The sequence below is a fragment of the Podarcis vaucheri genome (genome assembly GCF_965113315.1).
Source record: "Podarcis vaucheri genome assembly, chromosome: 8".
Lineage (NCBI taxonomy): Eukaryota > Metazoa > Chordata > Lepidosauria > Squamata > Lacertidae > Podarcis > Podarcis vaucheri.
In genome coordinates, this window is record NC_138766.1 from 8987336 (window position 1) to 9014548 (window position 27213).

At 44.9% G+C, this 27213-nt stretch overlaps 1 protein-coding gene across 1 annotated transcript; it reads right to left on the bottom strand.

The window, feature by feature from the left end:
• Positions 1–1005: 1005 nt before the first annotated feature.
• On the bottom strand, positions 1006–27099 carry TNFSF11 (TNF superfamily member 11; the record flags this gene model as incomplete). Its single annotated transcript, XM_082234639.1, has 5 exons — positions 1006–3321; positions 5078–5176; positions 5266–5314; positions 13387–13554; positions 26884–27099. The coding sequence occupies 5 exons, from the start codon at positions 27097–27099 to the stop codon at positions 2900–2902; spliced, it is 954 nt and encodes a 317-aa protein (XP_082090765.1). The 3' UTR covers positions 1006–2899.
• Between the last annotated feature and the right edge of the window lie 114 nt (positions 27100–27213).

Consider the following 27213-nt stretch of genomic DNA (forward strand, 5'->3'; position numbering starts at 1 on the left):
GCTAAGCAATCAGGAGGGAGATAAGGGACGTTAGAGATAAAGGAGGCTGCCTGGGAGGGGGGAGGTAAAAGCCCATGGATCCTCAGGATTTTTGCATTGGGTCACCCCAAATTCACCACAGATCACATAGCATGTCCATGGCTACACCAAACAAAACACACAATCCACTGTTTTGTGGGGCCGCAATGGCAAAAAATGTGGTTACAAACCACAAATCCACATGGATTCTCAGGATTTTTGCATTGGGCTACCCGAAACTCACTGTCAAATCACATGTCTGTGGCCACAGTGTGAACCACAAAAATCATACATCCACGGTTTCATTCAGAATATTTTTTTTCTTGTTTCCTCCTCTAAAAACTAGGCGCGTCTTATGGTCAGGTACATCTTATGGAGCGAAAAATACGGTATATTGTGCATGCCACAGGAACCTTTTTCGTGGCATGACTGCAGGGAAGAAGGGACATACATCTCCAGGAACACTGATCAAAAGCTTCTGCGCTGGGTTAAGAAGACCAGGTTTACAAACTCCATGTTCTTCTAGTCAAAGCAGAGAAGCTTTAAATCTCCTTCTCTTATATGTGAAGGGCAGCTGGGGGGTGTATGAACCTGAGGCCTGGTTGTTGCACATAAACCAAGCAAGCATAATTCCAGCGCTTAGTAATTCTGCACACTTTCTGTAGCAAGCCTCACACGAGACACGGTGGCACACAGAAGGGAAGGTGCTTCGTACTGAAAGCATGTGAAATTTCAGGGAGGTTGGTTGTGACATACAAAGAAGGCTGGAAGCTTAGAAAACGGGGAGAGATGGTCCCAGCATTCAAACTAGTTGCCCACCTGTGCTCTAGCTCCTATTGAGCAATTTAAGTTTTTTTTTAAAAAAAAAGCATGCTGAGTTAATTTTGATGGACTCATGTCAAAGCAGCATTTCTTAACCTTGAGTCCCCAGATGTTGTTGAACTACAACTCCCATCACCCCAGAGCTCAGGGATGATGGGATCCAACAACATCTGGGGACCCACAGGGTGAGAACCGCTGCTTTAAAGATTACCTCTTGTAAGGAACAATCAACACCTTCCCACCCCTAACTATATTTTATTAGCACCTCTTAACACGCCAAGTGGGGACATTTCTTGGGTCTGCCGTTACATCATTGAACAGCTCGTTTGCTAACCCCAAGTTGCTCCGCAGTACGCATTTCAAGGCAGCAAACACAGCTTGTGACACATTGACAACCCTGGATCTTTGATGGGAGGACCTGTATGTTAAATGTGTCTCTAGACATTACAGGTTACATCAAGATTAAATTAGCTGAATTTAATTCCTACCAGAATCAATGGGACTGAAGTTAGGATTAACGTTTTCCACTGATTTCAATGGAGTCAAAGTTCAACTAACTTTAGTCTGGATCCAACTCAACTACCGTATTTTTCTGTGTATAAGACTAGGTTTTCCCCTTCAAAAATTATGGGACGTCTTATACACGGATACATCTCCCCCCACCCCATTTTCTTAAATCTGAGTCCCCAAAAATAGGGGGTGTCTTATACATGGGGGCGTCTTATAGACGGAAAAATATGGTATGTTTAGAAAGGCACTAAAACTCTTGGTAGATGTAACCTTTTAAAAAATGGGATGTGAGTTAGTCCTCATTATCACTGCATTGTCGAATAGTCAATCACCCCACACTTCCAGTGTCACCTAGATATGCAATAAGCTTTCCCTTTTTCATTGCTGGTATTCCATCACAACAGTAAAAGCACTCTTACATTGCAGGAGAAAACGCATGTGGCAACATGCAAGTCAGGAACAACTTCAGTGACAGAAGTTACAAAATGTACAACACTGGAACCTTTGGCGGCATATCCCTTGGCCAGAGCGGGTTGGGGGGAGTGGAACAAAAAGAAAACCAATTAAGGCACATAGGTACAAAATACAACACACACAAGATGCAATTCTGCCTGCAGAAGAACAAATATTTTCATCATCTGGAAAACAAACAAGGAGAAGTGGCAATTCTATTTTTAATTAAAGGTTCTAACATTTCCCCTGAATCCAGGTCTAGAGAGACTTTTAAACTGGGCAAAATAAAATTGGCTTTTCAAATGCTTTGGTTATGGGGGAAAAATAGTACTAATGTTTATTTAAAAGTGCCATCAGTGCACAGGTTGCTTTGCAGACCAAACATGCAAAACAAACCAAATGTTAAAAATCCACACTTCTAAATCTTCCATCAAAATGAAAGCTGGAATCCTTTACACACTTACCTAGGAGTAAACCCCATTGAACTCCTTGAGATTTACTTCTCAGTAGATATGTACAGGATGGTTTTGTAAGTTAGTTGCATTTAGTTCCCCCAAAATAAATGGGACTTTTCATTATTGATTTCAATGGAACTTGCATGCAACTAACTTTGTCCGGATTCCACCTTTTGTTTCTTGAGCATCACGAAAAGTGTGCTCGGGTTTTCAAGTACGTCTCTAAAAAAATAGTTTAGATGCTTATTATGGACTGATGCCAATTTATATCCACATATCCCAAATCCATAACCCAGATCTTCACAAATAAATTTCAAATTGAGCATTGGAAAATGAACTATCCTAAGTGCAATTGGGCTATAGAGAAGACTGTCTGCAACAAGGATAGCCAATGTGGTGCTCAACGGATGTTCTCGGGGTACAACTCCCATCAACCCCTAGTCAGCCTCTCCAATGGCCAGCAGTTATGGGAGTTGTGGTCCGAGAAAAGATGGAGAGCACCACACTGACTACCCCTGGTCTAGGGAGAAATGATTGTTCCTGAACAATTGGATCCGAAAAGCCGTTCCATCACATCTCCCATAATCTGGTCCAGTTGAATGAATAGGCTACTTCCCCTCTGAAAAATCCTGTAGCAAAACTCAATCGATATCCCTTATTTTAAAGGCCCCAAAGTAAGTTCCTTCCGGAGAGCGATCCAGTAATGACGGGTACGATACCTGGATACTTATTATTTCACCAGATTTCAGTTTGAAAAACCCTCCTACATTTACAGAATAAAAATGAAATTCTGAGTCTCCTGACCAATTCTTTGTACTTCCTCCTTTCATCAAAACTACAGGGTTTCTCCTTTTAGCATCTGTTTTCATGACATATACCATCAACTGCAGAATTTGTCCAGTTAGGTTTCCCAAAGCTTCATGGTGTCTAAAACATACATTGGTGTACAGATAATAAAAGCCATCATGATTGACTTCCAATTTCCCATCACTGAAGGTCATATTCCGTATGTTTGCCCAGCCTTTGTCGTGATGCCAAGATGTAAGGTTCACTTTTTTGGTACCTATGAGGGAAACAGATAAGAAAATGTATATCTTACTTTAAGTTTAATGTCACAGGTGCATAATATATTGTTTTTTCAGCCATGAGTTGGTCTATACCTAGAATAGGTTTTACTGTTATTAAGGCAGCCCTGCATAGAGAAGCTTTCTAATGTGTAATGTCCAGAGCCTTCAACTTGACTTTACTCTTAAATCTCTCTTAACTTAATTTCCTCATTTTTTTATGGTCTCATTCCAACTCCACAAGTCTATGATTCAATGACTCTTCTAGCTATGTCTGGGGAAGCAAATTCAGATGGCCATTTAACGACACCCATGATAGCTCTAGTCATGAACAGAGATGCTCATCTCTCGGCCCCAGCCAAAGGTTTACTATGTTCCCCAGCTGTTTCAAAATGGGATGTGGGTAGGGAACATGGAATAATCTGCACAGAGAGCAGATTATACAGATTATAGGTTTTCCACAGTATTAGACTATCCATTCAGTGAAGAATATTGGACAGACAGAAGTGGTCAGAACAGAATCATAACTGTCATCTGATTTTAGCCAATTAATCATCAATTCATTTTAAGTAAACAGTGATTCTGTACGCTCTGGTTTCTGTCACCGTGTTCCGATGCGCCAGAAGCGGTTTAGTTATGCTGGCCACATGACCCAGAAAGCTGTCTGTGGACAAACGCCGGCTCCCTCGGCCTGAAGTGAGATGAGCGCCGCAACCTCATAGTCGCCTTTGACTGGACATAACTGTCCAGGGGTCCTTTACCTTTTTTACCTTACCTTTTAAGTGAACGTTCATACTACCTGAACTGAACATATATGTATTTTGGAGTTGTTGAAGGAAGTGTAACATAACTTATAATTTAATCAACAGAAGCCACCATATAACTAACAATACAATTTACTCAACAGAAGCCTGCATTAAAAGGGAAAGACCATTTTAAAACATTTCCTTTTTCATCCTCTATTCTGGAAACACACCAAGAGCCAAGATAACCCAGATAACGGGAAGTATGCCCTTATATTCCAGCCCTACAAATTATTGACATAATTTAGGAGACATGCTTGTGGATCAACTATCATACTAGCTTGGAATATTTCATGAATTGTGGTCATGACCACTGCTGACCAATCCTTCCTTGCTTTCCAGAATTTCCACTGCAAGATTTTTCCAACTTTATGCAAAGTTGAATAATTACATGCCTTACTGGGGGTGAGGGAGATCTGAAATCAGGAGGCCCCACAGAAGTTTGCCATCTTACAAAAACTCCACAAGAGTTTGGACTTAATGAAAGCTTAATTTAGAAGTTTAAAGTATCTATTTTCATACTTGTTTATATGTTGGCTCAACTTCAGCTGCAGAGAACCAATTATTTGCATAAACCCTAGTTCAATTCAACCTGCGGCTTGGCCTCTCAAATTTACAGATAAAACAACAGGTTAGAGCCGCTTGTCTCGTTTCATTTTCCATCTGCTCAGTTCACCATACTAGGCAATGAAAGGAGACAATTGCCATTAAAATGGTTTGTCAATTTGGATTTCCCATGAAGCTACAGTTAATGCAAACCAAGGTTTTCAAGCCAACTTCAAATCATAAGCAGATTCTACTTTGCCAGCCAACTTCAAACAATGGTTTATCAATTCAGACATCACACCACACCATAGTTGAGTGTTCTTAACCATGGTTTTGCACAATAATGTAAACTGGCCCAATTCAGACAGCATAATACTCATAGAAACAAGATGAAAAAGGAGCTTACCAGCTGGAATTTTATTGCCATCAATTATGAGATGGGCAAGGGGTGCTTTGTCAGGCTTGTTTTTCTTGGGCAAATCTAGCCATGACGCTCCCATTGTAGCTAAAAGCAAGAGATCTTGTTAAAATCACCACAGAAAAATCTCATAAGATTTAAATAATATCAAGTAATGAAGCCACTATCATACTTACATTTATCTGATCTTGACTGATCCTTGCCAATAATAATACGCTGGACTTCCTAAAAATGGAAGAAACAAAACTTAATTTTGCATAGTGCAGCTACAGCTAAATTTGTCGCATGCTCACAAATCCTGAAAAACTAAGAAATGCTGAAGTTTGTGACAGTTTGCAAACCATACCATCTAGTTAAAGTGGCAGCAAGATCGCAAACTGCTTTGCCCACTATGGGCTAATTTGTATGTAATGCTGTAAGTTTAAACCATCGTGTTTAGTGTTTGAAAAAAGAGCTGCAGCAAATCTGTAGGTTCATAAGGTTCCCTCTCCTTCTTTGCCATGGCTGCAAGGAGGAGTTTGGAACTTTCTACTTAGCATTTTAGATGAACTGCAGCCTGCAGTTGGAACAGACATTGGACAGATTTGGGGCTAATTCAAACCATCATTTATTAAGCTGGCTTGCTTTAATTAACCATTGTTAAAATGAACTAGAGTTTAGCAAAAATGGCACCCACAAATCAAATTCTTCATACATTTCCCCAGCCACTCTGGAAGGCTCCCAACAGAATATTAAAAACACAATAAAACATCAAACATTAAAAACATCCCTAAACTGGGCTGCCTTCAGATGTCTTCTAAAAGTCCGATAGTTGTTTATTTCCTCAACATCTGATGGAAGGGTGTTCCACAGGGCTGGTGCCACTACCAAGAAGGCCCTCTGCCTGGTTCCCAGTAACCTCACTTCTCGCAGTGAGGGAACTGCCAGAAGGCCCTTGGAGCTGGACCGCAGTGTCTGGACTGAGCGATGGGGGTGGAGGAGACCATTTGAACCCACCTCTCGGCCAAGCAATCATGTTGCCTCTTACAGTTCATACGTGGACATATAATTATGTTTGCTGTGGGGATGTTGACTCATACCTTGGTTTTTGTTAAAGGCATGAAGCTGGATTTGCATGGCTTAACTGTTAGGATTCTTGCTCCATGTTTGCAGTCATGGGATTGTTGTCTATCACATGACGGTGTATGTTTTCATTCCACAGTGTGGGAAGTGACAGAGACAGGATGTTTATGTTACTGTGTTCCGTGATGTGGGACTATTGTCCTTTGTTTTTTCTCTTTGCTGTCTGATGAGAAAGAGGAAGGAGCTAAGTCAGAATGCTCTGACTATATTATATGTAAATAAAAGTAGATTAGCCAAAATGCTGAGCTATTGAGTCTGTTCACAAACTGCAAATACTCTGCAGGATCCTGAGTGTGGTGATGCCCTTTGGTATCAGTCACTGTGATGTTTGAGCTGGAGAAAGCTTTTGAATGTGTCTCTGCCAGGGTCCTACACGCGAGTAGGACGATCCAAACATTAACACACTGCAGCAGCAGAAAAAGTTAACGAATTTCAATAGGGAAAAATAAAAGGTTCTACACAGGAAGAACCAGCTGCACAATTTAAGATTGGGGACACTGGCTTGCCAGTAGCACATGTGAAAAAGATCTAGAGGTCTTCGTAGACCACAAGCCTAACATGAGTCCACAGGGTGATGCAGCAGCAAAAAAGCTAATGCTATTCTAGGCTGCATCAACAGAAGTATAGCGTCTGATCAAGGAAAGTAATAGTCCCACTCTAGTCTGCCTTGGTCAGACCTGGAATGTTGCGTCTAGTTCTGGGCACCACAATTGAAGAAGGGTGTTGACAAGCTGGAACATCCCAAAACGAACAAGGGTCTGGAAACTAGGCCTTATGAGCATCCGCTGAAGGAGCTGGATATGTTTAGCCTGGAGAACAGAAGGCTATGATAGCCATCTTCAAATACAGTGGTATCTCTGGATGCGAACGGGATCCGTTCCAGAGCCCCGTTGGCATCCTGAAGCGAACGCAACCCGCATCTCCACATGCGCGGGTCGCGATTCGCAGCTTCTGCGCATGCACATGACATCATTTTGAGCATCTGCGGATGGCAAAACCCAGAAGTAACGCATTCCGTTACTTCCGGGTCGCCGCGGAGCGCAACCAGAAAACGCTCAACCTGAAGCTACTTTAACCTGAGGTATGACTGTATCTAAAGGGCTACATTCCCATGAACACTGAAGAAGAGACAGTGTTCAATAACTCTCTCCCCCCCCCCAACACAATAGAGAGAAGTGCTCATATTTCTGTGTGAATGCATGTGATAGAAAGAAGCAAGGAGGAGAAATCTGTTGAAAGGAGAAAGTGGAAACCTCTCAGAAGGAACTGCATGGCCTGGTTGGGTCATGGACAGAGGGTGAGTAGAAATACAGAAATACAGAAAGAAAGAGAGAGAGAGAGAGAGAGAGAGAGAGAGAGAGAGAGAGAGAGAGAGAGTTTGTTTGAATGTTTAAGAAAGAAGCTGTCATCTTCAACTAAGTAAAACTAAGCCCCTGCTTTGTGAATAAGTACTTTGCACATATTCTTCTTTAGCTATAGGTTCTGAAAGGAAAAGCTTTTGAATATTTTAAGAAGTGTTTGGACATTGTTTTAATTTCAAGGAAAGTGTCAGTAGCACAATCTGAGCATAACCCAGATAGGCTGCCTAGAAGTGACTGTGTGACAGGCACCGAGAAAGAGAAAAGATCACAATCATTATCTTCCAGGAAATTCACTGGTTTCTATCTCTGCAGCTCAGGAAGTAAACTGCAGAGAAAGCAAACTGGTTCAGAATGCTGAAGCCACAGAAATTGGTCCAGTGAATCTTTATAACAACAAATAGCACAACATGGGAAAGGGGGCCGTCCACTGAAAGCAAAATATCCCAATACCTGACTGGCTTGCAATATTTGCCAGGTTGAACGGGGACAGGGGGCAGATGAGGAATGAAGAATGTGGGCCAGATGGGGCAGCCCTACAGGCTTCATCCAACACAGAAGTCTGCCCCCACCCCCCTGGTCACATCATCCACAACTGGGTCAAAGAGTGAATTCCAGAAGGCCAGATTCTGTCACTCCTGCACAAGTTGCATCTATCAAAGTCCCCTCTACAGTGGTGCCTCGCAAGATGAAAAGAATCCGTTCTGTGATTCTCTTCGTCTAGCGGTTTTTTCATCTTGCGAAGCAAGCCCATTGACGGATTAGCGCTATTAGCGGCTTATCTGCTGATCGGATCAGCTGATCAGCAGCTTAGCGGCTTAGAAAAAGGGGGGAAAGGGGAGAAAAACCAGCAGGAACTCACAAGACAATGTCGTCTTGTGAAGCAAGCCCATAGGAAATTCGTTTTGCGAAGCACCTCCAAAACGGAAAACTCTTTCGTCTAGCGAGTTTTCCGTCTTGCGAGGCATTCGTCTTGCGGGGCACCACCTGTATTCTACAATTATGAGAAGCCACGCACTCCACGTATAGTTACAACATTTCAAGGGGTCCCTGTTGCAGGTTGCAGTTTAGGTGGGCCCTAGCAATGGGCACACTGAAGAATATTCACACAAGTCACATTTGTCCTGATGCCAAACAGTTTTTAATTCTAACCCTACGAAAAGCCCTTTGCCAACTCAAAAACAGCAGCGACATTGAAGATGGCTTTGCAGAGTGCCTAAATGAATACCTCAAAAGTCAATGTTTGAGGGCAGAAATCTGGCTGAGTCTGGAATAACCTTGTGAAGTGAAAGGATATGAAAGAAGGATTTATAGCTAGATGTTAGGATAGAGATGATAAAGACACAATGAGAGATAAAGGAGGTGCTGTGGGATTGGTGGAAGTCAATGTCTTCTTGTTGTTGTTTTAGTGTTTATAATATTAACTTGTAAGATATGGATTTGTTTTTGTTGTTTGTTTTAGTTTTTGAATGTTGATTTTTGTGTGTTGTGTATTATTATTTTTTTATATCTTTCGTGTTGTTGTTGTGTGGGAAATACTAATAAAATTCATTTTAGAAGAAGATGGCTTTGCAGTCTTCCAAATGCTACACAACATTGTGTAATGCTAAACAAAACGAAAACAGCCTCTGTGAGATACTATGTTTACCCCCTTGTTGCAGAGAAGGGTGGGCTGAAGAGAACGTGGTTTGCTTACGGTCACCTCCAGAGTTCATGGCAGAGGCAGCATTTGAACCATAGGGCTTCCCTGACTCTCAGCTCCCTGCCTCAACTTCTCCCCTTCCGCCCCAGGACTGCGAGGCCAGACTCTCCTCAAGCACTCTCTCAGACGCCAACGTTTCCTCATGAAAGGCCACCCTGGAGGTCCAGCCGATGGAGTGCTTTGTTGCCATGCGCAAGACGAGTCCAGACCTGAGTCTTCCCAAAGGTGACGAGGTCTGGAGCCCAGCCAAGGGGACGGGGACAGAGAAAAGTGTCACTCCACAAACTGTCTCGCAGTTTTCTGTTTGCCCGTCCTGCCCTCCCGCTTTTTAAAGAGTGGGTTCTGCCGCTCTGGAGTGGCAAAGGCCTCAAGCAGGAAATCAACAAACAGACCACAAGAACAAAAAATGTACCGTATTTTTCGCTCTATAACACGCACCCAACCATAACACGCACGTAGTTTTTAGAGGAGGAAAATCCGTAGGCATGCCACCCGTAGGCATTCGCTCCATAACACGCACAGACATTTCCCCTTACTTTCTAGGAGGAAAAAAGTGAGTGTTATGGTGCAAAAAATACGGTAATTTTGCTACTTGGTTTGAATGGAGCTGGGGAATTCAGGGACAATGGCCAAGATCCAAGTGAGAAAAGTGGCACCCTAACATTGCACGCGTCTAAATGGAAGCTGGAGCCGCAGATTTCAGCAGAGAATCGAAAAGGCTGGAGACGGCGTTCCGAGTTTAGTCACTATCCGAACAAGCCGGGAGGGTCCAGTTCAGAGGCAGCCAAGACTTTGGACAATGCTCTGTCGCAGTTGACCAGGAAGAGGCCAGGACATTTTTTATTTACTAAGCTTCCCCCTTAGCAAGGCTTCCATGAGGCGAGGTGAAGCAAGTCCCCACTGCTGCCAGTTCCACTGCGCCACCGCCAGCCCTGCCACAGCTTCCTCTGTGCCACCACTGCTAATTGCTCACAATGCTGCTCCATCAACCTGAACTCTTCAAGGAGTGCCTCAATTCCTCCCTCCATTTTGACTTCACAAATGCTCACAGGCCTTTTCTGCTCGGAAACACAGATCCCACTTCTGACACCAGTGTTACACGCCACCCCAATCTCCTCCAAGATTCCAGGGGCTGCAGGTACGCTATCCAGGGTTAGTGTTTCCTTCAGGAATTAGGCAGAACACTGAGGCTCGCAGCAGCATCCCCCAAAAACCAGCTGATTACATAGCAACAATAAGCCTAACGCCATCTTTCTCCTGCTGCCTAACTTGCACTGCAGAGCACAACCCAGCATAATGTCTCCTGTCTGCTTCGTTTACTCTTAACTCCAGCTGATTTCCTGTCCCCTGACCTAAATTCTGGTCCAGGGAGGGTCCCTCTTTTGATGTACTAAAGCTCATTACCCCAAAGGGGATTAGCTTTCCACACCTATTCACACTTAGCCCTTGAGAGAGGGAGGAAGCCCACAAATCTGCAAATGAGCTTTGCCCTTTCATCCCCCTGTAGCACCTAAATGGCTTATTTCCAGGCGGTCTCAAAAGGAAGTTACCTGAGTAAATTCGCTTTTACACTTGTTGATTCTACAGGAGCAATGTGCTGACATCATCTGTGCATGCCGCACTTGCTTGTGTGGCATTTACATCACCATGGGATATGGGGGGGCAGCTCCCTTCTTGGAAACTTTTTTTGGGGGGGCAAGGCCCCTGGCACCTACAGATCTATACCAATATCCTGCCACATAGGATGTTTTTTTTTAAAAAAAATGTTGTTGTACAGAAAAAAAACCATAGCCTAAGATTGCAACTGTTGTTGACCTGTTTTCCTACCTTTGAAGGTACACATAATTATTTGAATTTTGGGGGGAAAGGAAAAGGCATGAGATATATTCAACTAAAATGGGGGTTACGTTCCAGGGAAAAGAGAAAATCATGTACAGTGGTACCTTGGTTTAAGAACAGCTTAGTTTATGAACAACTTGGATTAAGAACACTGCAAACCCAAAGTAGGTGTTTTGGTTTGTGAACTTTGCCTTGGAAGCAGAACACGTTGAGTATGTTCCATTTGTAAATTGAGTCCCCCGCTGCTATGGGAAAGCATGCCTTGGTTTAAGAACGCTTTGGTTTAAGAACGGACTTCCGGAACGGATTAAGTTCGTAAACCAAGGTACCACTGTATTGTCGAAGCACATTGGGTTCAATGGCAGGTGGGACTGTCAAAATCTTCTTCTCCCCACGCACCCGTGCCCTTTCTGCCTCCCTCTTTAAATTTTTGCTTTGGGGGGGGGGGGGTCAAGTATGTAAAGCTGAATGTGCTCAAGCAAAATGCACCTAAGTTGTGAATCACCTGTATTCAGAAAACTGAAAAACCTGTATTTCAAAATGTGGAAGCACGGAGACAGCATTTCACTAGGACACTGAGGCTAAATTGATTCCTTCTCCAAATGCCACTGTGAGAAAACAGTTAGACAACTTCAGCACATTATTTCAGTTGTGTATATTATGTGCACCTTTTAAAATGTGAAAACCAGGGCCTACCCTACCCATGCAAAATTTTATAATTTAACCTTGGGTTAATTCCTTCTGGAGGTCCGTTCTTAACCTGAAACTGTTCTTAACCTAAGGTACCACTTTAACTAATGGGGCCTCCCACTGCCACCGTGCAATTTCTGTTCTCATCCTGAAGCAAAGCTCTTAACCTGAGGTACTATTTCTGGGTTAGCGGAGTCTGTAACCTGAAGCGTCTGTAACCTGAAGCGTCTGTAACCCGAGGTACCACTGTACAACATTATACAGGGCTCTATTAAGCCCACTTTCTTCTGTACAACTCAGACAAAGCTTTTCTTTAAACTTTGAACTAGGGCAATTAAAACCTATTGCAGTAATTTTTATTAACAGAACTGTTGGGACATTAGAATCCCTCAAAGGCAATAAAGAGGAAACGAACCAAGAGTTTTCTACTTCCTACGCAAGGGGCAATTACAAAAGACGGAACATATCAAGTGCCAGCACTCTGTCAGCTTTTAAACGGCTCTAGATTAGATTGTAATTACATTTAAATAGAGCTAAATACGCAGTGATGTGTAAGAGATCAAACACTCTAAAGACCCTCTAGTATTTGCTTCTACCCAACCCTTAGACAATTTGCCTGGCACTTTCTGCCAGACACTTCCATGTGAAGCAAGCGTATTGTGCTCAGTTTTCGAGGACTTGCTAAGTCTTCAAGCCAGGCAAAAGGAAAATTGAGAGCCAGTGATCACTGAGACACACAGTATTCAAATGGGGCTGTACGTCCTCTGACTTCTCTTCTTTGAACACAAGGCCCATGTCAAAATCTCCTTGCATCTGATGCTTGTTCTGTACCCTGGGCAAGATCTTTGTGCCAAAGCAAACACACAAGGAGAGGAAGGGAAGGCGAATGCGGAGTTCTTGGCCTCCTTCCCAGTTTCATCAACCTTTATGATTTATGGAATGGTCATCCAAACTAGGCTTATATTTTTTCCTTTCAGTTTATGGATCACGGGTGGCGCTGTGGGTTAAACCACAGAGCCTAGGACTTGCCAATCAGAAGGTCGGCAGTTCGAATCCCCGTGACGGGATGAGCTCCCGTTGTTTGGTCCCTGCTCCTGCCAACCTAGCAGTTCGAAAGCATGCCAAAGTGCAAGTAGATAAATAGGTACCACTCCGGCGGCAAGGTAAAAGGCGTTTCCGTGTGCTGCTCTGGTTCACCAGAAGCGGCTTAGTCATGCTGGCCACCCTGTGGAACACCCTCCCTTCAGATGTGAAGGAAATAAGTAGCTATCCTATTTTTAAAAGACATCTGAAGGCAGCCCTGTTCAGGGAAGTTTTTAATATTTAACACTGTATTGTTTTTAATACTTGATTGGGAGCCGCCCAGAGTGGCTGGGAAACTCAGCCAGATGGGCAGGGAATAAATTATTATTATTATATATTATTATTATTGGGAGTCACACCAAGAAGAAATTGGCTTCTCGGCTAAACAGGGCAAGCCAGCTACTGACTGACCGTTTTGGATCTGTGGGTGACAGGAACTCACTTTGCACTGGGGTTAATGTGCAGGCTAGCTGTAAGCTTTGGGCTAGATGGGCTGCACTGACCTTCTGCATCGCTCCTTGAAATGCCTGCTTCATCCTTCTGCACGATTCAGACAGCAGCCTTGTTTCTTGGTTTGCCAAGGTTGTTTCCTGCAGGTCTATATTCCCCTGGAGTCGCAGAAAGGTTCTCAGACAATGCGTATCTTCTTCCGAAATTCTGTTAGGGTCCATCTGAAAGAAAATATTCAAAGACATCTCACTGCTTTTATTTCACAGATTGTTCATGCACCCAAAAGCAGAACGGAGGCCATCCCAGAGATATCAAATGTCAAAAAACATAATTGCCCTGGTCCAGCAAGGCCATTGCTATGTTCTTAAAAGGAGCAGCTAAAGTCATGGTGGGAAGGTTTGTCAGAAGGTATTGAGCATGCAAACTAAAAACGGAAACTTTATCGTGATCAGACCCACACAGGAAGGGAGTCCTGGCCGTTAACTTGATGGCAGCCACACTTCGAAGAGATAACCAAATCTAGAGAGCCCTTTCAGGAAAGAGAATACAGTGGTACCTCAGGTTAAGTACTTGATTCATTCTGGAGGTCCATTCTTAACCTGAAACTGTTCTTAACCTGAAGCACCACTTTAGCTAATGGGGCCTCCTGCTACCGCCGCGCCGCCGGAGCACAATTTCTGTTCTCATCCTGAAGCAAAGTTCTTAACCTGAGGTATTATTTCTGGGTTAGCGGAGTCTGTAACCTGAAGCGTATGTAACCTGAAGCGTATGTAACCCGAGGTACCACCGTATACACAAGGATATGTGTGAAGCACAGCGCACATGTTTCTTTTTCATTGGGTATGTAAATCAGACTTAAGCTAGAAAATCAGTTATAAATGCAGGATGCGCGGGGTTTTGAACATCAATTTTGCTGGGAAAACCTCACATCAGAAAGGGCTACTGGCAGCTGCCAGAAAAAAGGAAAAGCAGCGTTTGGGGTGGTGAGGGAATTGAAGGCTGAGAGGCAAAGTAGGAGAAGAGGTCTGGAAAAAGGAAAGCCCAGGGGCAGAGATCCCAGGGAGATGCAAGCTGGATGCCGTCTACAATTCTGCGTGTCTCAGGGGCTGTTCACAGAAACATTTTCTTCACCCACCAAGATCCCATCTATAACACCGCAGATCTATATGTCTTGACTTTCAGGCAGAGCCAATATCTGCTGTGCAAATAACATGCCCAAATGATTTGGAGGGCTCCAACGCCTTCATTTGGAGGGACTTGTGATAAGAATTTTAAGGTCTTAGATATGTAATAGATGTTCATAAATGTACCAAGCAAACACGTACATAAATATATAAACCACATGTCTGAAAACCCCACAGAAAAAAAGTCCTGAACAAACTGACCTCTATTTCTCTGCAAGGTCAAAGTGGGAAACCTCCCCATTGTCTTTTTCCTTCACAAATCCTGTCTTAAGGGCACATTTAAGATATGAATAGAGTGAGAGCCTGGCTCAGGAACTACCGTATTTTTTGCTCTATAAGACTCATTTTTTTCCCTCCTAAAAAGTAAGGGGAAATGTGTGTGCGTCTTATGGAGCGAATGCAGGCTGCGCAGCTATCCCAGAAGCCAGAACAGCAAGAGGGATTGCTGCTTTCACTGCGCAGCGATCCCTCTTGCTGTTCTGGATTCTGAGACTCAGAATTTTTTTTTTCTTGTTTTCCTCCTCCAAAAACTAGGTGCGTCTTGTGGTCTGGTGCGTCGTATGGAGCGAAAAATACTGTAGTCATTACAAAAGACTGGCCAGGCTCCCCAGGCAATCCAATCAAGTCACCACTAAACAGGTAACCTGTCAGACGAGATAAACAAGTCACTCAGATTTCTGCTGTAGACCGCCTTTTCTGTGATGTTGGTATAATGTATCTGGGGGGGGGGGTGTCTTAGGTTACACCCCTTCCGTGATGTATGTATGATGTATGGAGGGGTGGTCTTGAGCTCCAGGGCAGGGAATTTAAAATGTCTATATAAGGCCTTGCGCATCATTGTTCTGAGTTCCTCCTCCCTCCTGCGTGTGGTGAGTGGGGACCCTGTTGCAACAGATCAATAAAGATCGGGCTTACTAGCAGCTTTGCTTCTCAATATTCTCTGGTTGACCTATGTTATTTTCTCCTACCAATAGGGAACCTACGTAAGGACTCTATATGGGCTCTTGGATACCCCATAAGGGGGAAAGGGGCAGATTTTTGTTTACAACAGACTCAAGTAGTGTTTTCCTTAATGTTCCGTTGTTCACAATGGGTCGCCCCTGACTTCCGAAGCACCTTCTGCTATGATGTAACTGCAGGGGGACTCCATGAGTCATCTAGTCAACCCTCTGCAATGCAGGAATTCCAACTAAAGCATCCATGGCAGAAGGTCACCCACGGCCACCCACTCTATGTATCTATCTATCCATCCACTAATATTTATAGACAGGGCTTTTTTGCAGTCAGAACTCAGTTGCGGCACCTCTCAGGTGGGCGCCATTGCCATGATAAGAGAACGAGTGAGGCATTCATGGTGAGTTCCGACACCTCTCTTTTTCTAGGAAAAATAGCACTGGCGAGAAGACTTCTTCTTGGTGGCTGAAAAGCTGACCTTGCATGCTGATGGGGCAGCTCTAGAATGCACCCGTGGTTCTGGACGTGTGTGGTGGGACCAGAGAGGGGCAAGTTAGGATTGATCCTAAGTCCCTTCTGCTTGGCCACATGACCTGGCAACTCAGTAAAAGTTACGCTGGCAAAAGCTGGTGTAACTAAAAAGATTAAAGGCTTGAATTCCCAGCAGCTGCCCCTCTGTTGAAGAAGAGCTGTTGTTGTTTTACTTATGTTTCTCAATTTTATACATTTCAAGAATTTTACAATCATTTTAACATTTCAAAACTTGACTTCCTTCCCCCTCTTTTTGCAGTTCCTTAAATTTATTTTTAATATTTTCTGCATATCCAAATTAACTTAATTTGCTCATTTATTAATCTACTTTAAATATACTGTATACTCTTTTAAAACTGTATACACCCCCCTTTTTTATTACGAATAAATTTGGGGGGGGAGGCCCCATTGGCGAAAGCATGCCTTGGCTTACAACCTGTTTTGGTTTTCAAACGGACCTCCAGAACGGATTATGGTTGTAAACCAAGGTACCACTGTACAATAATCCTGCCAATGTTCTTATCTGTTTACAGTTTGTTTGTAAATATTCAATAAACCATTTCCATTCTTTTATCAAAAGTTTGTTATCTTAATTTCTTATTTTTACATTTCTGCATATTCATTAAATACTGGTATCCATTCTTCTTTTGCTGGGACGTCTTCTTGCCACTGTAGTCGCATACATGAATAAATTTCTATACTGTTTGTGTAGTTCTGTCCCTGTAATTCCCAAAAGGATCCACTGCTGAACAGAGTTTCGACCTGGTGTACTTTATGTAATTATTTTGACTGTTTTTAGATAAGCGATTGTTTTCTATATGTCTCATAGGAAGTAACTCATAAATAAAACAAAACAATGGAAAGCAGTGCATTCGTCTACTGCTGTGGGATCACCGGACAAGGTTAACCATGTAGAGTGTTTTGGGTCCATGAAAACAACTGTGTGAACCTGTCCTCAGAGTTTCACCCATGTTCCACTTTCTCTAGCACAGTAAAAACTCTTACTCATGCAAAATACAAAAACAGGTAAGCAACCACAGCTTCCTGGTTGAGATTCACAGGGCCATTCTGTTTCCTGTTTGAGATAACAACATGCACTTTTCACTCTGGTGTATGGTTTCACATGTGGTTAAGATTTTCATAAACCAAGACCTCAAGCTACAAGATGGCCCTGAAGAAGGGAGCTAAGCTCTAACACAGAGTGAATTCAGTGCAAAATCTGGGCTTCAAAAATCCTGGGAGGGGGACCCACATATGTAAGGCTTCAAAAGTTTGATGCCACTATACATTCAACATCAAAAAAACGAAGATCATGGCCGCTGGTCCCATCACCTCCTGGCAAATAGAAGGGGAAGAAATGGAGGGAGGGAGAGATTTTACTTTCTTGGGCTCCATGATCACTGCAGATGGTGACAGCAGTCACGAAATTAAAAGACGCTTGCTTCTTGGGAGAAAAGCAATGACAAACCTAGACAGCATCTTAAAAAGCAGAGACATCACCTTGCCAAAAAAAGGTCCGTATAGTAAAAGCCATGGTTTTCCCAGTAGTGATGTATGGAAGTGAGAGCTGGACCATAAAGAAGGCTGATCGCCGAAGAATGGATGCTTTTGAATTATGGTGCTGGAGGAGACTCTTGAGAGTCCCATGGACTGCAAGAAGATCAAACCGATCCATTCTGAAGGAAATCAGCCCTGAGTGCTCACAGGAAGGACAGATCCTGAAGCTGAGGCTCCAATACGTTGGCCACCTCATGAGAAGAGAAGACTCCCTAGAAAAGACCCTGATGTTAGGAAAGATGGAGGGCACAAGGAGAAGGGGACGACAGAGGACGAGATGGTTGGACAGTGTTCTCGAAGCTACCAGCATGAGTTTGACCAAACTGCGGGAGGCAGTGGAAGACAGGAGTGCCTGGCGTGCTCTGGTCCATGGGGTCACGAAGAGTTGGACACGACTAAACAACTAAACAACAACAACAATACACTCAAAACACTTTGCAGCTGGCTGTGGGAAGGGCTTTAAACTAGCCACCACAAGCTGGAAAAAGTGGGGAGGGTCGTGGCTTAAACTCTTAAAATCAGATCTACTAGATCCATATGAAGCCGTGTTGGATGGAAGCCCAGCATGGGCAGGCAGGCAGGAGGCAACAGCAACAGAGGGACGTGTGAGTGATGCCATCGCAAATGTGCCTACACAATCTAGCTAACAACTTCAGCAAGACAAGGAATGTTTATGAGAATTTTATTAAGATTTACGAGTTGCTTCCTAGCTACCAAACTTCATCAACCAGTTTAAGGTCGCGTGTGTAAACTTTCCACAGACTGGGAAACAGGGAAAATAGCAAAAGGGGGGAGTTGTTGAACCAAAGGTGAACAATCCTAATCAATATTATAATTAGCAAAAGCCAAAGATGTAGTATTGTATGTCGTTAAAAGCATGTCAGAAAGTTTTGGTGACTAACAGGTGGCAAATACATTTTATATTCTGTACTTGAACCATAGTAAAGGTAAAGGTAAAGGGACCCCTGACCATTAGGTCCAGTTGTGGCCGACTCTGGGGTTGCGGCGCTCATCTCACTCTATTGTCTATGGGAGCCGGCATACAGCTTCCGGGTCATGTGGCCAGCATGACTAAGCTGCTTCTGGTGAACCAAAGCAGCGCACGGAAATGCCGTTTACCTTCCCGCCAGAGCAGTACCTATTTATCTACTTGCACTTTGACGTGCTTTTGAACTGCTATGTTGGCAGGAGCAGGGACCGAACAACGGGAGCTCACCCCGTCACGGGAATTTGAACCATAGTAAGAACCTGCAAAAGACTGGGCAACTGGTGAAATTAAGAAAAATGCATCAAACATGAAAGAAAACACAAGGAACAGATAAAAGTTGCTAAACTTGAGGCAGCTGTGGTGGAGGTGGCAGAAAAAGGCTACATTTTCTGAATGGGCTTCGGGGCCAGCATCTAAGTCAGGGGTAGGCAACCTAAGGCCTAGGGGCCAGATGTGGCCCAATCGCCTTCTCAATCCGGCCCGTGGACAGTCCGAGAATCAGCTTGTTTTTACATGAGTAGAATGTGTGCTTTTATTTAAAAGGCACCTCTGGGTTATTTATGGGGCACAGGAATTGGTTCATTTCCCCCCAAAAAAATATATATATAGTATGGTCCGTCCATCCCCCCATGGTCTGAGGGACGGTGGACCAGCCCACGGCTGAAAAAGGTTGCTGACCCCTGATCTAAGTGCTGCCAAATGGAGAAGCGGGATTATCTTGGCTGCAAGTCAAGAGGTGCTGTTCACATGTAGCCTTGCATTTGCCACACTCCTTGAGTTTTCAAGCTTGTGTTGCTTTCTAGATTTCTGGAACATACATGATGCAGCACAAGTCACAATGATAGGCAGCTGTTAACAAAATGCTTTATAAATTCAGATGCAGTATACTTTTGAGGACCAGACACTGAGGACAAAGATACAAGAATCACATACAAGAATCACAGACACTCCAGCAAGTTGTATTTAACATGGAAGGAAGCATTAAACCGCACAAACATTGACATACGGACAGAAACTGATGGGTAGCATCTCTGTGCCAAAACAACTCCCTTCTTTCCTTCCATTCTTAAGTGACACATTGGATGACACTTGGACACAGGAATCTTATTGTCGGTCCCATCCCCTCTGCCCCTAGTCCTTGCCACTAGTCCTTCAGCTTGGACCTAAAAATGAGCAGGATGTTTAAGAGCACGACAAATTTCCATCCTTGCAGGAGGACAAGGACAGTGGATTTGGAGTATTGGTTCTCACATCTCCTGGACATACTGCCTCTCTCAGATGAGGACAGAGATCATTAAAATCTAAAATCTAACAACACTGTGGACCAATCTGAAATTTCTAAAGAATTTTACTCCAAATGAAGAAACTGACTGCAGCTGATTTGAAACATCTGGCTAGTTCAGACCATGAATTTGAATTAGTATGCAAATTTCCAAGAACCAAGAGAGATGTGGTAAAGGCAGGACTCAGGTCTCTACCTAGATCAGGCGTCCCCAAACTTGGCCTTCCAGCTCTTTTGGGACTACAACTCCCATCATTCCTAGCTAACAGGACCAGTGGTCAGGGATGATGGGAACTGTAGTCCCAAAACAGCTGGAGGGCCGAGTTTGGGGACGCCTGACCTAGATATTTTATCCAGATACAGCTAATCCAGAATGCGGCAGCTAGACTGGTGACTGGGGGCGGCCGCCGAGACCACATAGCACCGGTCTTGAAAGACCTACATTGGCTCCCAGTACGTTTCCGAGCACAATTCAAAGTGCTGGTGTTGACCTTTAAAGCCCTAAACGGCTTCGGCCCAGTATACCTGAAGGAGCGTCTCCACCCCCATCGTTCTGCCCGGACACTGAGGTCCAGCGCCGAGGGCCTTCTGGCGGTTCCCTCATTGCGAGAAGCGAAGCTACAGGGAACCAGGCAGAGGGCCTTTTCGGTGGTGGCGCCCGCCCTGTGGAATGCCCTCCCATCGGATGTCAAGGTGATGGACAACTACCTGACATTCAGAAGACATCTTAAGGCGGCCCTATTCAGGGAAGTTTTTAATGTATGATATTTTAGTGTTTTTTGGTTTCTGTGGAAGCCGCCCAGAGTGGCTGGGGAAACCCAGCCAGATGGGCGGGGTACAAATAATAATAATAAATAATAATAATAATAATAATAATAATAATAATAATAATAATTATTATTATTATTATTATTATTATTATTATTATTATTATTATATTTTATCAGTGTGCCTCATCTCAGACAAAGTGAAAATAAAAGCCTAAGAACTGCCTTGCCAGTTCAGGCCAGGGTCTTTCCATTCTAGCACACTATTTCCAACAGCCACCTGTGGACTCTGCCCCAGTTAAACCCAGTGCTGACATTCCCCTGGAGGTCTGGTAAAAGCGATCAGTATTGGCAGTTAAATGTTCCATATTCAACTTCTTCCAAGTAGGAACATCCAAAGTGTATATTACTGCTATGACATTTTTTAGCTGTTTTTGATGTTGTATTTTAAACAGTTGCAAACCACACCAGGACCTTAGGATGAAAAGTGAGTAATAAAATAAAATCATTATCATCATTTGCCTCTTAACATGAGTAATTTCTTTTTCTTTCTTTCTCTTGTTGTTTATACATTTAACATGGATATTTCATTCAAATACGGTTGACATTAATGGAGCATGAATCTACCACAGGTGATTCTAATTCTCCTGTAAAGCCATCTAAGCTGGTTAGTCATCTTTGGCTTCCAGAAGTTAAATTATGCTTAGGGAGGCAACTTAAAAGACTCAGACTCTTGCTTATCTGCAGAACAAAGGTCTCTCCCACCAGCCACTCTCTTCCTTTCTCGGTTCCCTATTTTTATTAGATGGGGCGACCCTAACAGCACAAGGTGTTCTGTATGTGGCTGTGCTACAGACTAGCATAAATGGTTTGTTCCCTGCTTGTTGGACTACACTGGCTGTTATTTGATGCTGGGAGAGCCAAAACGAATAAAAACGTGATTTGAGCTCAACCTCTTTTTCTATCATGTAGAAAGAAATTCATTCTGTGTTCTAGTGGACAAAGATGACAGATAGAGCTATAAAATTACGGAACGCAGATAGCATTTCTCCAAGTTACAATACTGTTCACTGTATGAACTTTGCATTCCAATGGCAAGACCTCTGTGATTAAGCCAAGTTTGCACAACTTTTGACCTGCTGAGCCCATCAGGCCCTCGACTAGCGGTCTGCTTTGGCTAGCTGCCAGGAACTGCCCAGACAGACAAGGCACTGCAAACAAGGCCCAGGCCACGACTCACATCTGGTGGCTCATCTTTACGTAGCTCGTTCAGGCCTGTATCAACCCATCTGAAATTGTTCCAATGCACCAGTAAACAAACCATTTTTTAAGGTTAGCGCTTAAGGTCAGAGTTTTTAAAAAGTACCGGTGAACTGAACCAGAGTCAAACCCAAATGTGCAATTTTATTGTCCCGGTGGAAAGAGAGTCACACCTCAGAAATAGATTTTTTTTTAATTTAATCAGATATGAACCTCGGAACCTCATCCTTACCCAAACACTGGTACCCAGCAGTGGCGTAGCGTGGGTTGTCAGCACCCGGGGCAAGGCAAATAATTTGTGCCCCCTAACCCGTGGATCTGCGCCCCCTAACCCTAACCCCCAGATGTTGCGCCCGGTGCGGCCGCCCCCCACGCTATGCCACTGGTACCCAGGGCTGTCACGAGGGCACTTAGAAAATCAGGACAAGCATCCCAAGCCTTGCATGTGGGGGGGGGGCACTGCCAGGACAGCCAGGACACTTCCTGGCCACCCAGACAGGATTTCCACCCCCTTTCTTCATAAAGCAAGGTAAGGAAGGAGGAGGAAAGGGAGAACCCTGGAGGCAGTGCTCCTGCAAAAGAAAAAAATGGGAAACTGTGGGGCTTCACTGTTGCAACAGCCCAAAGAAGTCTGGAAGGAAGGTGAGGGTGCTGCCACCATCCCCAAGAAGAGGAGGAGGGAGGAGGGGGGAACAAAAGCAACAGCGAGTGATTTGCCCCGAGCTCTGCAAACACTCCGGATATTTATTAGACTGCAGCTCCCTTCACCCCAGTGAGTGTGGCCAAGGATCAGCAAGGATGGAAGTTGCGGCCCAAATGTCTGTGGGCACAAAGCTGGAGAATGTTGATGTGCAGGTAAAGGGACCCCTGACCATTAGGTCCAGTCGTGACCGACTCTGGGGTTGCGGTGCTCATCTTGCTTTATTGGCTGAAAGAGCCAGCATACAGCTTCCGGGTCATGTGGGCAGCATGACTAAACCACTTCTGGAGAACCAGAGCAGCGCACGGAAACGCCATTTACCTTCCCGCCAGAGTGGTACCTATTTATCTACTTGCACTTTGACGTGCTTTCGAACTGCTAGGTTAGCAGGAGCAGGGACCAAGCAACGGGAGCTCACCCGGTTGCGGGGATTCCAATCACTGACCTTCTGATCGGCAAGCCCTAGGCTCTGTGGTTTAACCCACAGCGCCACCCGCGTCCCGATGTGCAGAGTTGTGGATTAAAACCAATGGGCTGCAGAAGAGGGAGGCCACATGATGCCCTGCAGATATTTTGGACAAAAGCTGCCATCAGCTTCAGCCAGCCTGGAGTTAGAAATGCCATCATCCAAAACGACTGGCCGGCACCACATGGGCTACAGGAACGCAGTGACAACAGGCGTTTAGTTTGCATGGGTTCTGAGGCACTAAATGAAAGCCCAAAGGAAAAGACTCCAACTTTAAGTTATCAAATGCTTTTTGTCAATGAGAAAATATTATCTACTTGACAATTCCACATTCACAAGGCTGTCTTACCCAACTGAACTGCCTTTCCAGGACCCAGATGTTGACTCCCTGGGTTTGTGGCCGCCAGTTAATCTAGATGCAATGTACAGTAATTTTTGCTCTATAAGACTCACTTTTTCCCTCCTAAAAAGTAAGGGGAAATGTGTGTACCTCTTATGGAGCGAATGCAGGCTGCGCAGCTATCCCAGAAGCCAGAAGAGCAAGAGGGATTGCTGCTTTCACTGCGCAGCGATCCCTCTTGCTGTTCTGGCTTCTGAGATTCAGAATATTTCTTTTCTTGTTTTCCTCCTCCAAAAACTAGGTGAGCCTTGTGGTCTGGTGCGTCTTACAGAGCGAAAAATACGGTATGTGGCACAGCTGACATTGGTGTAATTGCATACTTGGCGACTTAAAAGGGGTTTTGTGAATGGAAGCTGTAGCGGATGAAGAAATACTTGCAGCCTAATCCGAAGCATGGCAGATAAAGGGAAGCCTTACTCGAAAGTAAACCCCACTGAGTTGCATGGGGCATCACGTTACTTCCTTCATACATCTCACTGGTCTGTTCTATGCAGTTGCACAGGCAGTCAACATTATCATCCTCAGAAATCCAATACTGCAGGGGGAAAACCTTTCATTTAAGATACTGATGCATCTGTGAAGACCGCAAGTTTCAGTGAAGTGATTTACATGAGCTAACAGATGAATACCCAAGATATACAAGAGCCAGCCTGGCATAATGGTTAAAGTGTTGGAATAGGACCTGGGAAAGCAGGGTTCGAATCCCCACTCAGCCATGAAGCTCACTGGGCAATCTAGGGCCAGGCACCATCCCTAAGCCTAAGCTACCTCACAGGCTTGTTGTGAGGGTGAAATGGGGAGGAGAAGAGCCATGTACCCTCTTGCGCTCCTTCCATCATGAAGCTCAAGGTGCTTTCCTTGAAATATCCAGGTACTGACCAGACCCAGACTACCTAGCTTCAGCAGAATGGTCGCATCCTGGATTGGAGTGATTATTTGAAGCTTAAAAGGAGCCACCTGGGTGGAATCCCAATATTTACGCTTTTTGTCTTATTGTAAGGCAAGCTGTTTAATATCCCAAGGGGGAAATCTCCCTTGCATTTATTCTATAACATCTGTACAAACGTTTCTACAGTGCAGCATTACTGCCTTGCGCTACTAAGAAACGTTTTGTTCATCAGGAAGACAAGAGAAACCCAAAACCAGAATTTGCTTCTACCTCTGGGGAGATAAGAGCAAACATCAGCCTCTAACTTCCTCTGAGAAATTTCAGAACGCTAAGCCAAAACAACAAAAAAAGCGAACTCAACCAATGCACAGGGTAATTTCCAAGAAAGAAAGAAAAATCTTTTCAGCACCACAGCATAAACCACCAGAAAGCCGACGCTACAAGCAGCCTCATCTACTCCGGCAATGCAGATATATTTGTGCTGACCACAACAAACCCCTCTTTATTTTCTAGATTTCTGTGGCATGAGGTTCTCTCTTTCGGAGATGAAAGAAGGCATTTCTGGAACTCGTCTTCTTGAATCTATTCAGAAGTATCAATTCTTTTCCCAGGATTAAGAAATAAAAAAAAATTAAACAGACACCAGTCATAAAAATCCAGCTCTTTCCCAAAGTAAATGCAATTAGAATCAGTTTCAGCTGGCTTTCTCTCTGCATTAAGAAAGTGACTAGATCCATGTCTGGGCACAATCCCAGCCCCTCAGTAACCAATCACAATTGTATTAAAGTGGATTGCTACCTTGAGCTTGAGTTGACAGCCACACGGTTTCAGAGCTAAGGTTCACCAGCAATCACCAGGTTATTATTTTTCCATGAGACATTTACCTCTCTGTCTTTCCAGTTTCCAAAACATCTAAGCAACTCGCTTCCAACTGTGTGGCAGCCATGATGCCCTTCAAGTTTCTAATCATGAGTTACCAAGCTGATCAGCAAAAATCAAAGCCGAAGTTCCATGCACGGGGCATCCTAAAGCTCTCAGTCGCAGAATGATACAAAGCAGTTCCTTCTTCCCTCTGCCCTTTCCCGACTTAATGGAAAGCTGTAAAGCTTGTAGGTTGGATGCAGCTTTTTAAGCTCCGTTGGTTAGAGCGCGATGCTGGTAACGCCAAGGCTGCAAGTTTGATCCCCTGACGGGACAGCTGCATATTCCTGCATTGCTGGGGACTGGACTAGATCAGGGGTCAGCAAACTTTTTCAGCAGGGAACCGGTCCACTGTCCCTCACACCTTGTGGGGGGCCGGACTATATTTTGAGGGGGGTGGGAAGAATTGCTATGCCCCACAAATAACCCAGAGATGCATTTTAAATAAAAGCACACATTCTACCATGTAAAAACACCAGGCAGGCCCCACACATAATCCAGAGATGCATTTTAAATAAAAGGCACGTTCTACTCATGTAAAAACATGCTGATTCCTGGACCGTCCACGGGCCGGATTGAGAAGGCGATTGGGCTGGATCCGGCCCCCGGGCCTTAGTTTGCCCACCCATTGACTAGACGATCTTCTGGTCCTTTCCAATTCTACAATTCTATGAAATATTAAGCTTCAAGTTCAACGGCAGCCACAACCACGGAGTAACGTTGCCTGAAACCAACCTCATCCTCGTTCCAGTTAAACAGGCGCTACTCAACAAGCAGTGAATTTAAACATCTTGTTAAAAATAAAAAGCTACATGTGCTTTTCGGAGGGTTTATAAACACACCCGACGGCGCATCACCCCCTTTTGGCCCAAGCTAGCCATTGACCTTGCCTGCTTTTTGGGAGAAAGGCGATGGCAAACCTAGACAGCATCTTAAAAAGCAGAGACATCACCTTGCCAACAAAGGTCCGTATAGTTCAAGCTATGGTTTTCCCAGTAGTGATGTATGGAAGTGAGAGCTGGACCATAAAGAAGGCTGATCGCCGAAGAATTGATGCTTTTGAATTATGGTGCTGGAGGAGACTCTTGAGAGTCCCATGGACTGCAAGAATATCAAACCTCTCCATTCTGAAGGAACTCAGCCCTGAGTGCTCACTGGAAGGACAGATCCTGAAGCTGAGGCTCCAATACTTTGGCCGCTCATGAGAAGAGAAAACTCCTTGGAAAAGACCCTGATGTTGGGAAAGATTGAGGGCACAAGGAGAAGGGGACGACAGAGGACGAGATGGCGGGACAGTGTTCTCGAAGCTACCAACATGAGTTTGACCAAACTGCGGGAGGCAGTGGAAGACAGGAGTCATAGCTGTCGATTTTTCCCTTTTCTTGCGAGGAATCCTATTCGGAATAAGGGACTTTCCCTTAAAAAGGGGGAAATATTGACAGCTATGACAGGAGTGCCTGGCGTGCTCTGGTCCAGGGGGTCACGAAGAGGCGGACACGACTAAACAACAACAAGAAGAAGCCATAGCCCTGATGGTCAGCCTTCCCCTGGGACCTGCGCTCAAGCCCCCCAGCCGCGCCCGCCCCGCGCACCGGGAGCCGCGCGCCGTCGGTGCGCCCGCGCGCATCCCTGGCCGGGGAGCCCCGCTTACCTGCGCTCGGAAGTAGAGGAAGAGGGCGATGCTGCAGACCACCTGGCCGAGACCCAGCAGCGCCAGCGCGGCCAGCAGCGAGCGCGAGGCGGGCGCGGCGGAGGGCTGCGCGCTGGGCGGCGGAGACGGCGCGGGCAGGGAAGGCAGCGGCGGGGCGCCCTCCGGCTCCTCGGCGCCGCGCAAGTACTTGGCGTAGTCTCGGCTGGCGCGCCGCATCTCCGCGCGCTCGCGCCCAAACTGCCGCCCGGAGCGCAGCGCCGCCCGACGGGCCCTTTATAGGCTCGCCCGACGGCGACGCCCAGCCGGGATCGGCTCCGCCCCGACGGGCAG